This window comes from Propithecus coquereli, unplaced genomic scaffold, assembly GCF_000956105.1.
Source record: "Propithecus coquereli isolate 6110/MARCELLA unplaced genomic scaffold, Pcoq_1.0 Scaffold47, whole genome shotgun sequence".
Classification (NCBI taxonomy): Eukaryota; Metazoa; Chordata; class Mammalia; order Primates; family Indriidae; genus Propithecus; species Propithecus coquereli.
Window position 1 is genome coordinate 7,323,060 of NW_012150507.1, and position 12,688 is coordinate 7,335,747.

At 36.2% G+C, this 12,688-nt stretch overlaps 1 protein-coding gene across 1 annotated transcript in view; it reads left to right on the forward strand.

Annotated features, from left to right (window-relative positions):
- The window catches only part of MAP3K1 (mitogen-activated protein kinase kinase kinase 1, E3 ubiquitin protein ligase), a 76,552-nt gene that overhangs the window by 50,125 nt on the left and 13,739 nt on the right, over positions 1 to 12,688 (forward strand). The window contains exons 7-11 of the mRNA XM_012655318.1: positions 4,160 to 4,281; positions 4,856 to 4,937; positions 5,050 to 5,233; positions 7,503 to 7,781; positions 11,109 to 11,230. Coding sequence (XP_012510772.1) covers positions 4,160 to 4,281; positions 4,856 to 4,937; positions 5,050 to 5,233; positions 7,503 to 7,781; positions 11,109 to 11,230 — 789 coding nt within the window. The remainder of the gene's footprint in view (positions 1 to 4,159; positions 4,282 to 4,855; positions 4,938 to 5,049; positions 5,234 to 7,502; positions 7,782 to 11,108; positions 11,231 to 12,688) is intronic.

The following is a 12,688-nucleotide window of genomic DNA, read 5'->3' on the forward strand; positions in this document are numbered from 1 at the left end:
TAAAAAACCAATTAGGAGAAATTGAAAATATTTACAAAAAATAATTAACAAAACCTTGCAAAAAAATAAAACTGCTGACAGGAACCTAGGATCTCAGTACATAAATGGACAAAAGGCATAAAGAGAATATTCACAAAAGAAGAATTTCAGGAGGCTAACAAACATCAGAGAACTGTTTAGTCGACCTAGTAACTAAAGAAATGCTTACTTTAAAAGGAAAGATAAGTTTTTATTTACAGAATTAGTAGAAACTTTTGTAATGAAACTGTTCAATTCTTGTAAGGATGTGTTTCACTCTATGTAAAGTGCTATCGCTTTCTGGAAAGAGAAAAGTAATGTGGCTTTTATGAACATTTATATTCATTGATCCAATAAATGTACTTTAAGAAAAAAATTTAATCTGAGAAATGCACAAGCCTTACACAAAGGGGTGTTTTTGATAGTATTATGGTGAAAAATTGGGAATAACATAAATATCCGTTAGCCAAGTGGATGGACTAAAGTATGTCCATGTTATGAATTTCAGGTAGGTGTTAAAATTATGCTTTTGAAGAACATTGAATGGTCTGGAAAACTGTTGATAAGTGAAACCAAATCTAGGTTATGATACTATATGATACATGAACCCAGTTTTTATGTATAGAAAGTATTAATAGGTATATAAAAATTGGGAAGAATAAAAATTTTAATGTTTATTAATAGGTATTACTGTGGATGACTTATTTTTAATACTTTAAATACTTTGTGGGCCATCAGGTATCTGCTGAAACTACTTAGCTCTGCTCTTAAAGCCTGAAAGTAGCTGTAGACAATATATAGATGAATAGGCATGGCTGTATTCTAATAAAACTTCATTTATAAAAGTAGGCCACAGGCTTATTTGTTCCCCTTGCGGTTTGTTACTCGCTGCTCTACACTCATGTGATTTTTACTTCTATAAAACCTGTGCCAAAAAGAAAATAATCTGAAATGCAAAAATATGGGCACAAAGATGTTTATAATGCTTTCTTAAAATGTAAAAATATGAAAACAGCTCAAATGTCCAACAATAAGTGGATACTTAAACAGTTAGGAATTATCTAGTCAGTGGAAAATTATGCCACCATTAAAAATTATATCTATGGTGGAAGCAACCCAAATGTCTGTTGACACATGAATGGATAAACAAAATGTGGTATAGATACACAATAGAATATTCAGCTTTGAAAAGGAGGGAAATTCTGACATGCACTGCAACATGGATGAACCTTTAGGACATTATGCTGAATGAAATAAGCCAGTCACGAAAAGATAAATACTGTGTAATTTCACTGATATGAAGTACTTAGTCAAAATCATAAGAGACAGAAAGTAGAATGGTGGTCGCCAGAGGCTGGGTGGGGGAGAGAATGGGGAGTTATTGTTTAATGGGTATAGAGTTTTAGTTTTACAAGATGAAAAGAATTGTAGAGATGGATGGTGGTAGTGATTGCACAACATGAATGTGTTTGATACCACTGAACTGTACACTTAAAAATGGTTAGGATGGTAAATCTTATTTGTATTTTACCACAACAAAAAAATGAAGAAAAAAATTATGTATATGAAGCTTAATGACAAGTGAAATTTTATGATAAAATTTTTAATAATATGAAACAGTGCACATATATAAAAATAAATGGTCTGAACAATGTTTATAAAATATACTCAGAAAAAAGATGGGCAGAAAGTGCCCCAGAATGATACTTTTTTTTTTAGTCAGAAAAACATTTAAGTAATAAGTTGCACTCACAATTTGACTAAATTGTGAAACTTTATTTTTCCTCTTTTGAATAAGCTAATTTTGGTGTAATTATTTGAAAAGTTAGTTGACTTTGTATTATTTTTGCCATTAATACTTTTATTAGAGATTGTTGTATAAATCATTTCTATAATGGTACTGTTAATTTTCTGTCATTAGTTCATACATATTTTGACAGCTTCCCCACTATAAGTAACTCCATAATTATGAAAAGAGACGAGGCAGACAAATGGGGAGGGGAGGAGACTAGTAAGCGTGCCTTCGCCTTAGGAATCACACATTGTGACTTTGCCGACCCATTTGTTCAGCTCTTTAGAAAGGTTTTTGTGCACTTGGGAAACTGGTTGTTTTGCAGTTTTCAAGAATTATAGCTTAAGGTAGTAGAAGTACAATATTGGGCCCAGAGGAAAGCCTGAACTTAGCAGACTCTGGAATTTGTAGAGGTGGGTAGGTCATGGCATATTGCTCTCAGATAAAGGTCGAATGATAAGTCTGCCACAAACCAGTTTTATGATTTGGGGCATCTTATTTAACATCCCAGAGCCTTGTCCTTATGTTGTAATGGAAGTATTGTTATTGATTTTAAAAGCCATTCATCACATCATGAAGGTTTAAACAAAAACATTTATAAAAGAGTAAACAAAAGCCCCTCTTTCCAGCCTAGCTGCACACAGCATCATTTGAGAATAACTGCTGTTAACCATTTAATACAACTTTTAAGAATTATATAAAGCAAGGAAGTAAAACTCTTCTTTGCATTCTTTATAAAGCAGACACATACATGCACATGCGCACACACGTATACCCCCATTGCCTCCCTTACCTTTCTTATTGTTTTTAAACAAATATAAAGTCGTGCCATATATTTTGGTCTACAATTTGCTTTTATTTTTACTTCATGGATCAAGAACATTGTCCCAAGTCAGTAAAAATACACATTTTTTTTTTCATGTCTGTATAAGGTAATGTTAACACTGTAATTTATTTAGCCATTGCCTTAATTAGTGGACATTAAGTACACCTCTAGTTTTTTGTTGGCCTATTAAATGCAACAAATTTTTCTGTTTTTTGTTTATATACTTAAAATATTTCAGTAGGATAGCATCATAGAAAATAGGATTTTTTAGATCATGAATATACACATTTAGTATTTTAAGAAATACTAACAAAATTTCCATCCAGAGATTTCATTTTTTACTCTCACCAGCAATATATATGAGAACCTATTTTTTTATGCCATTATCAGGGCCTGGTGTTACCATGCTATTTAGTTTTTGCCAATCAGACTATCAAAAAAAAAAAAAGATAAATAAGGTATGGCTTCATTAATTTAATATATATTTTGTACTTCTCTTTTCATGTTTATTGGCTGTTGTTTTTTTATTCCAGTATCCTTTTTATCTCATATACTTTGTCCATTTTTCTTTTTTGTCTCTTTTGTCCATTTTATTATTGATTTGTTATTACAATATTTTTCTTAACTAATTTTTAAAAGCACTTTGTGCATTAGAAATATTCAAATATATACAATATAATCGTCCATTATATGTTGTAGTTTTGTCATATTTTGCCATAAATGGAATCATTATATATATGTTATAGAATTCTATCATGTGTCTGCTTTTCTTTTTCACTCTATAGTATGGACATCTTTCTTTGTTATCTGTTGATCTTTTTGTTCCTTTTTAAAAAGGCTTCATAGTGTCTTGGTGTGCTATAATTTTTTTAACCTCTTTTTGATGTTCATTTGGTTGTTTTGATTTTTTCATTATGCCAAATAATACTTCAGTGGGCCTTTTCATCGATATATCTCTAAAAATTGATCTTCCTAGAAGTCTAGGTGAATGGTTATATACATTTAAAAGTGACATATGTTTCTAGATTTGTTTCTAGGACAGTTGGACCAGTTTATATTATTGCTGCCAGAAGTGTCTGGATGGGCATTTAAATTTATTATGTGGAATAGCTGAGCTCTGAGGTCCTCCAGTACTTGAAAACTTGAAACTGGTACCATGTAGTGTCTTTTTGTCCATAGTCAAACCTGATGGTTTGTTTATTCAGAAGGCATAATAGCAGAATTTTGGGGACACAAATGTTCTTTCTAAGATTGCAGTTTATATATTGAATTGGTTTTGTAGCAAGGGCAGGTTAACTCACACCGACAATCTATAAATGCACAGATACGTGAAGCTGATTTAAAGTTACTGGATATTAATAGCAGAAACAAGTATCTCTCAAATAGTTATATAAGATGCTCCTAAACAGGAATTTCTAATTAATGTGTTCATATTCTGAAGAAGCAGAAATTGCTTTTAGCATGACATTAATTCTATGTTATATTCTTTTGTTCTTAATACTTTTGCTTCCCCTTTCCTACAGCATAAAAGATGAAGAGGAACAGATGTGTCCTATTTGCTTATTGGGCATGCTTGATGAAGAAAGTCTCACAGTGTGTGAAGACGGCTGCAGGAACAAGCTGCACCACCACTGCATGTCAATTTGTATGTGGCTCCTTTTCTCCCTGTGCTTACTAAACAAAGTTGCTCTATGTGCTAACTATATTATTGAAGATTGTGACACAGCTTGTGGGGAGATTGTTGAGAGAAGAAAAAAATGTGTATCTAGGTCCTGTGTGAAGTTTTCAACCAATTGGAGTATAGGATCTGTTAGGAGATGAGCGTTGTGAGCAAAGCAATGCAATATGGTGTGATACATGTGGTAAACAGTTCCAGCCTAGAAGGTGTACATGAAGGGAATGAGGTGCAAGAACACCTGGGCAGGCGCTGCAGAGAGGCTGGCATCATAGCAAGGCTTAGAGGGACCTTCGCAGGTAATCAAATGGGGCTGTTTTGGAAAACAGTAAGCATGTTGTCATAACTAGTAAAACAGCATTTGCAAAAGGTACAAGCATCAGAATACTTTAACCTGCCATTTGCCTGCTTTCAGATAAATATTCAGATTATTTTTTGAGGTTCTTTTCATATAAATCCTGTATTAATTATTACGAACAGTTATGACATTATTTCTATGTTAAGCATTTACATTTTTGTAAGATTTGTGTTTTCTATTTTTCAGGGGCAGAAGAATGTAGAAGAAATAGAGAGCCTTTAATATGTCCCCTTTGTAGGTCTAAGTGGAGATCCCATGATTTCTACAGGTAATAATTTTGAGTTAATGATTTATGTCTTTAATAGGAAAAATGCAGATGTTCTTAAAGTATCACTTAAGTCTGTTAATTTTTTTTTAGCAAGTTTTATTTTTCATTTTAGCCATGAGTTGTCAAGCCCTGTGGATTCCCCGTCTTCCCTGAGAGCTGCACAGCAGCAAACTGTACAGCAGCAGCCTGTGGCTGGACCACAAAGAAGGAGTCAAGAGAGCAATTTTAACCTTACTCATTATGGAACTCAGCAAATCCCTCCTGCTTACAAAGATTTAGCTGAACCATGGATTCAGGTAAGTACTTTGTTCTTCAGTTCTCTAACAAACATTTATAGATCAATTAATATATTTGTTCCCTTTCCCCGGTTGTTTATAATTTAAGAAAACACTTTTGTTTGCCTCCATCATGACTCCTATTCCATTGAAAATTTTAATTTTACTTTTGGCATTAATATGCTGCTTACTTCACAGTTTAAACTTCAAATTGTTTGTCATTTCACTTCCCATATCTACAAACATCTCTTCCTGGACTAACAGACATATAAGGTTATCCAAGGATAGAAACCAGAACCCTTCAGTGCTAACTTTTTCTGATGTTTAATCCCCATTCTTGCCAAGAATTTTCATTACGTTACTTATTTGCTGCCATTTTAACTCAGTTTCACTTTTCCATATCCTAATGGCTTATAATAGGTGCTTAATAATTGCTGAGCAGATGAATAAGAAAAAATATGTGATATTTACCTTGTATTAGTCATTTTTATTTATAAGGACAGCTTCTGTTCCTTTACCTTCTCTTCTAAATGAATGCTTTTTCATCCTTAGTAAGTAGGATTTTTGGTTGGTTGCTTGCTTTGTAATGGTTTTCTTGGTCGTTGAATGCTCATTTTATTATTTTAAAAATGTAAAATCTAAAACCAGATATGTCTTCAGTAGACAATAGTGAAGTAAAATAATTATTTTTGATAATTTTGTTAAATTCCATTGAATACTGTTACATTCATGAATGGATGCATTAACTCATTAAGCTTGTGTATCATTAGGGTTTGTTTCCTTTTTCTTTTGTAACCATTACAGTCCTGTAGCTTGGGAATTCTCTTAGCATATTACAAATCCATTATGAAGCTAATAAAATCTGCAGAATTAATAAACACATCTTAATTCTTTTATCCATAATAGTTCATTAGTGATCTTTAGCATAGGCCCTCACCTGCTCCTTCACAAGCCCTCAAGTTGATTCATAGCTATTGGATGCCCTTCGTCCAAGGCAGTGATCTGGTTTGTCTTGCTTAAGCTTTAGGTTGGACTGTATAGTCCTAGTTTTTCTTATTAAGAATATTGTGTAAGACAGAATTAAAACTTTGTGGTATGCTACTAAACAGTGCCAGAAGTTCACTATATTCCTGTTCCTTTACTATCCCTATATAACAGAATACATGTAAATAAATAGGTCACGATTTGTTTTCCCCAAAATTGTGTTTGTTTATTCATCTCTAATATTTAGAAGTTTTTCACATGATGAATTATCTTAGGCATTAAGCTTACCTTTAGTTAATCAGCCCAGATTGTCAAAACTATTTATCCCTTCCTTTCTCTGGGGACTCTGTGACTCTGGGGGCATGGTAATAAAGACTGTGACAACATACATGTTAATTCTGGGTCTGGTCATTATCCTTTGATGATTTGAACACAAGCATCTTTCTTTAGTTGTTCAGTTTTTCAACTCTATTCCTTATAGCCCCACCTATTTGGTCTATTTTTTCAAACATTTTTGTACAAGACAAAATCAAATAAAATAAATTATTATTACTTATTGCTGTCATCTGTAAGAGAAGTATTCTGTATTTCTTGAAACCTACAGTCCCTTTCTTGATTTGGCTTTTTTAAAAATCTCGTTCCAGTTTTTTCTCTGTACAACCTTAATATGAATATAAAGCTAGGGTTCTTCACAGATTTTTTGTTTTTTGGGGATTTTTTGATAAGCATGGGGGCTACCGGCATAGAAATATATGTATATCCATTTAATTACTTAATGGAGTTTACTATTAATTTTACTTGAGCTAATAAATGTTAATCACTTTTGTTAATTACCAGTTAAACTTGAAAATAAAATTCTTCCTGATGATTTTTAAATGGCTGGGCATATTTGAAATTATATAGTATGGTGAAGATTTAAGAAATGTCCAGAGGTGGCTCATGCCTGTAATTGTAGCATTTTGGGAGGCCAAAGCAGGAGGATCACTTGAGGCCAGGAGTTCAAGACTAGCCAGGGCAACATAGTGAGACCCCATCTCTATAGAAAAATTAGCCAGGTGTGGTGGCATGTGCCTGTAGTCCCAGCTACTCAGGAGGCTGAGGGAGGAGGATTGCTTGAGCCAAAGAGTTCAAGGCTGCAGTGAGCTATGATGGTGCCACTGCACTCAGCCTCAGTGACAGAGCAAGACCCTATAAAAAAAAGAAATGTCCAATTTTTATTTAGTAATCAAAATTCATGCTTAACTCAAAATACTGTGGGTTCATTAGTTTTTCCTCACATGGAATCCATTGTGTTTGTTTGATACAGGTGTTTGGAATGGAACTCGTTGGCTGCTTATTTTCTAGAAACTGGAATGTAAGAGAGATGGCCCTCAGGCGTCTTTCCCACGATGTTAGTGGGGCCCTGCTGTTGGCGAATGGGGAGAGCACTGGAAATTCTGGGGGCAGCGGTGGAAGCAGTCCGAGCGCTGGAGCTGCCAGTGGGTCTTCCCAGACCAGTGTCTCAGGAGACGTGGTGGAGGCGTGCTGCAGCGTTTTGTCAATGGTCTGTGCCGACCCTGTCTACAAAGTGTACGTTGCTGCTTTAGTAAGTAGCTTTATTCCATAACCATATCATATCATCATGGGTTTGGATTTTTTTGTTGGTTTGTAGATACCGTTTTTAAGATACCATAAAGCTACTTTACCTAGTTTTGGACAATCCAAATTTTATTTTTATTTCACAATCCCAGGAAATTGCAATTTTCCATTTAATCTGTTCATTTGAATTTTACTGTTTTAATCTGTTCAAGTTTTCCTATATACTGTTCCCCTTTCTGTTTTAAAAACTTTAATGTTTAAAGACTGTTTTAATGTCTTGCTGTTCATATCTTTACATTTTCCTGAGCAGGTACCTTGTACATGACCAGACCCAAAATGCTTAATGGGATGGCAAAGTGATCAAAGTTACTTTCATTTTTTTTTTAATTTGATATCAGTAGATATTAAGGGGAAATTATATTTAATAAACAATTCGCTTGACTTTTATAATAATAAACATTGTTGTGTGGAAATTCAGGAGCCTTTTCAAAGAAAAGAGTTCCATGACATAGATTAGTGAGTGTTTTTCCAGTTTAACCTGTTAGTTGTCTTTCATGAGGGGGATGGAAAGGAGGAGGTAATTTTGGAGACTAATTTGACTTTCTCCATTTTGAGTATGTATCCCTCTAGAACAGCATTTCTCAACCTCAACTCTGTTGACATTGGTCAGAGAAATGTTTACTGGGGAGTGAGGGTCACCAGGGTGTTGTCCTGTGCACTGCAGGACGATTAGCAGCGTCCTGGCTTCTACCCCTTAGATACCAGTAGCAAACCCACCCCCACCCTTTATGCCCATAGTCACGACAGCCACGTCTCCAAGCAGTTCCACATGTCACCTGAGGCTCAAAATCTCCTCTAGTTCAGAACCACTACTTTGGAATAATTCTTATTTAGTCTGTTTTTAAAACTCATTAGTCTCTAAACTTCCTCTCTCAATATTTTTCTAATTCATCCTCTAACAACTGTGCCTAATGAATCTTCTTTTTGAGGCAGTTTAGCATGATGGTTATGAACATCAGTTTGGGGTCAGAATTGAGTGACTTAATAATTAATTCATTATCCCAACTGGAATACTTGAATGATGTGCTGGTCTGTTCATTGAAAGGCTTCTAGGAACCTTTAGTAAGCTAATATATACATTGCGCATCCATCAAATCTAAGGGGTAGGGTGCATTGTCTCCCAGATGTATTTGACTATGGTTGTTTTTTTGTGTAGCGTCTTGAGGAACTAACATTCTATAGAAGAAAGACCAATGTTCTTGGACCAACTTTTTACCACTTAGTATTTTCCAACACATACCTTCAGGCATACTTGACTGCTCTACATAGTCTTCTTTTTCCCAGTTCCTTTTCTGCAAAGCCTTCCCTGATCTTCCCAGCCAGTGGTGACCTCTTCCTTCTACCATATTGCTCCTTTTGCACACACCGTGTACTGCCTTACTGTCTGGTTGTTTCTTCTTAAGTTCCCAACTAGCCCAAGCTCTTACAGCACAGGACCATATAAAGCTGTGGTCCCCAACCCCCGGGCTGAGGACCAGTACCAGTCCTTGGCCTGTTAGGAACAAGGCCACACAGCAGGAGGTGAGCAGTGGGCAAATGAAGCTTTGTCTGTGTTTACAGCCGCTCCCTATCGCTTGCATCACCACGTAAGTTCCACCTCCCGTCAGATCAGCAGTGACATCATTGTCATAGGAGCACGAGCCCTACTGTAAAAACTGCGCATGTGAGGGAACTAGGTTGCTCACTCCTCATGAGAATCTAGTGCCTGATGATCTGAAGTGGAGCTGAGGCGGTGTTGCAGCGCTGGGGAGCAGCTGCAGATACAGATTATCATTAGCAGAGAGGTTTGACTGCACAGTAAATGTAATGTGCTTGAATCATCCCAAAACCATCCCCCCACCACCACGCAGTCCATGGAAAAATTGTTTTCCATGAAACTGGTCCCCATTGCCAAAAAGGTTGGGGACCACTGGTATAAAGGATACCCTATCCTGGTTCCTCTGCAATTATTTAGTGTGCCAGGTTCAGAGGAGACACATACGGCTCCTGCTCTTAAAGTTCCCCCTTCCCTTTTCTTCCACCTTCCTCCCCATATATAATTTTTTGCTGAACTCTGTGAGAGTTACTTGCAGGCATCATGACACTTTCTCCTCAAATACTTCAACGTATGTCTCTTAAGACCAGAAACACTGTAAACCACAGTGCAGTCGGCATGCTCGGAAAACTTAACATCAATAACCATACTATTATGTACTATAAAGTTCATATTCAAATCCCTCCAAGTATCCCAACAGTGTCCTTTATAGCTAAACTACCGACTTCATTCAGATTTTTCCACTGATATCTTTTTTCCGTTCCAAGATCCCACATTGCATTTAGTCATCATATCCCCTTAATCTCGTCCGTGACAATTCCTCAGTCTCTCCTTGTCTTTCATGACCTTGACACTTCTGAAGTATGTTGGCCGGTTATTTTGTAGGCTGTCCCTCAATTTGGGTTTTTCTGGTGTTTTCTCATGATTAGTTGAGAGTTATACGTTTTTCACGAGACTGCTACCAAGGTGATGTGCCGCTTCTCGGTGCGTCGTATCAGTGGGTGCATATGTCCACGTGTCTGACTATTGGTGGCGCTGTTGGATAGGGTAATATCTACGGAGTTTCTCTGCTGTGAAATTACTATTAATAAGCATCGTAGGAGAGATGCTTTGAGATTGTGCAAATATCCCGTTTCTCCTCAAAATTTTGTCCACTGATTTTAGCATTTGTAAGTGGATCTTGCCTACAGCAGTTACTACCACACTGTTAAGAAATGGTGTTTGAAATGGTGATTTTCTGTTTTCCTTATCCCTTCCACCTTAATTAATTAGAATTCTTCTGTAAAGCGGAGCTGTCTCTTCCTCACTGGTACACCTGTTCAGTGTTTAATTTACATCAGTACGGGCTCCTGGGGTCCTTACGTTACTTTTTGGGTTACGTACAGCGCTACCATCGTTTATTTTGTTGCTCTGCTTATTCCAGCTTTGGCCTTTGGGACTCACAGGTTGGCTCCTGTTCTCATTTTCTTCTTAAAAATAATTTTTTTAACTTTTCATTTTGAAATGAATTCAGACTTGTAAAAATTACAGAAAGAGTTCAGAGAATTTCTACTCCATTTATAGATTTATTCAGTTATTACTATTTGTATCATTACAGAGTCATAGATTTTAATTTAATTCTGTGGGTTATACTCCATTTCTATTGTTACTTATTTTGTTGCTCAAATTGTCTCAAATTAGACCATTGTTTCTGATGCTTTTTAAATGTAGTTAGACTGACTTTCAGTTATTTTTCCTCAGAAAACATTGAGAGCCATGCTGGTGTATACTCCTTGCCACAGTTTGGCAGAAAGAATCAGACTTCAGAGACTTCTCCGGCCAGTTGTAGACACCATCCTAGTCAAGTGTGCAGATGCCAATAGGTAAGCCCTTATTGATAAACCACCTCGAACCGTCTTGTCTTAAAAGTGCCTAGCACCAAGCCTCACACCAAGTGAGTCTTTGATGCATATGTATTAAATGAGTCTTTGAGTATGGTTTTTTAATGTGATGTTTGGAATTAAAATGTAGGTCTTAAAGCTCTCCAGAACGAGGTAAAAGAACTAATAGCAAGTAAAAGCCAAGCTAACAAACTTTATGGACCTCCACATTATTGTATCATGATTGATTCTCTTCACATTCTTAATCTGAAGTCCAGTTAATAAGAACAGTAGCTGACATTTATATCCATGAAGTATAATCTCATTTTATAGAATGAGTTGCACAATATAGGAACCAGTAAGGTTATTACCCTTATACCTTATTATCAGAATAAAAAAATAATAAATTCATTATTTGCAGTGTAATGTTATATTACTCTAATTATGACAGTGTCAATTTTTTTAAAAAATTTATATATTCCTGCAATATCCTTGAAAATTGAAAACGAACAAGAATAACCCTAACTAGGGATAAAAAATGTGAGGTAGAAAAGTGAGGTATGACAACAGTAAAAATGAACACCAGCCATGGTTTTTTTTTTTTTTTTTTTGAAAAAAAAGCCCAACCCCCTGCCCGGGGCAGAGTGCCGTGGCGTCAGCCTAGCTCACAGCAACCTCAAACTCCTGGGCTCAAGCAATCCTACTGTCTCACCCTCCCGAGTAGCTGGGACCACAGGCACGCGCCACCATGGCCGGCTAATTTTTTCTACATAAATGTTTAGCTGTCCAATTGATTTCTTTCCATGTTTTGGTAGAGATGGGGTCTCGCTTTTGCTCAGGCTGGTCTCGAACTCCTGATCTCAGAACGAACCGCCTGCCTCGGCCTCCCAGAGTGCTAGGATTACAGGTGTGAGCCACCGCGCCCGACCAAGCCATGCTTTTTTTAGATGAATGGTTCACTTTTATTTTCCCCTTCCATAAAGCAGAAGGGAAAGATCACTTTTCATTAGTAAGCATAGTGACAGTAAACAGTTGTTTGGCATTTCCCACCTCTCTCCATCCCAGCAGATCGTGGTCAGCATGAAGTGTTGATGCTCCCTCTTCTGCCCCCACCGTTACCCCCACTCCGAGCTCTCAGTCCGATCTTTATCTTCCTCCCCCAGTCAGATAGCTTAGTTTGCAGGTCTCAAAAATGAAGTACCTACCTTTGATTAGTTTCTCATTTCATGAGGTCTATCTTTTGCTTCCATTGTCTTCACTGCATAAACCTATGGATTGCAAGTATTGGCGATTTCCTTGTTGCTTAGAGAAAACATAATATATCTGAAAAACGCTGGCAAATTAACAAATAATTTGCAAAATGCATAGGAAAAATCATGTTAATATTGGACTAGTAGGTATTTTTCTGAAAACTTCATCGTTTTCATGACATCTGTTATGTTGTTCATTTTCTGAAATTCT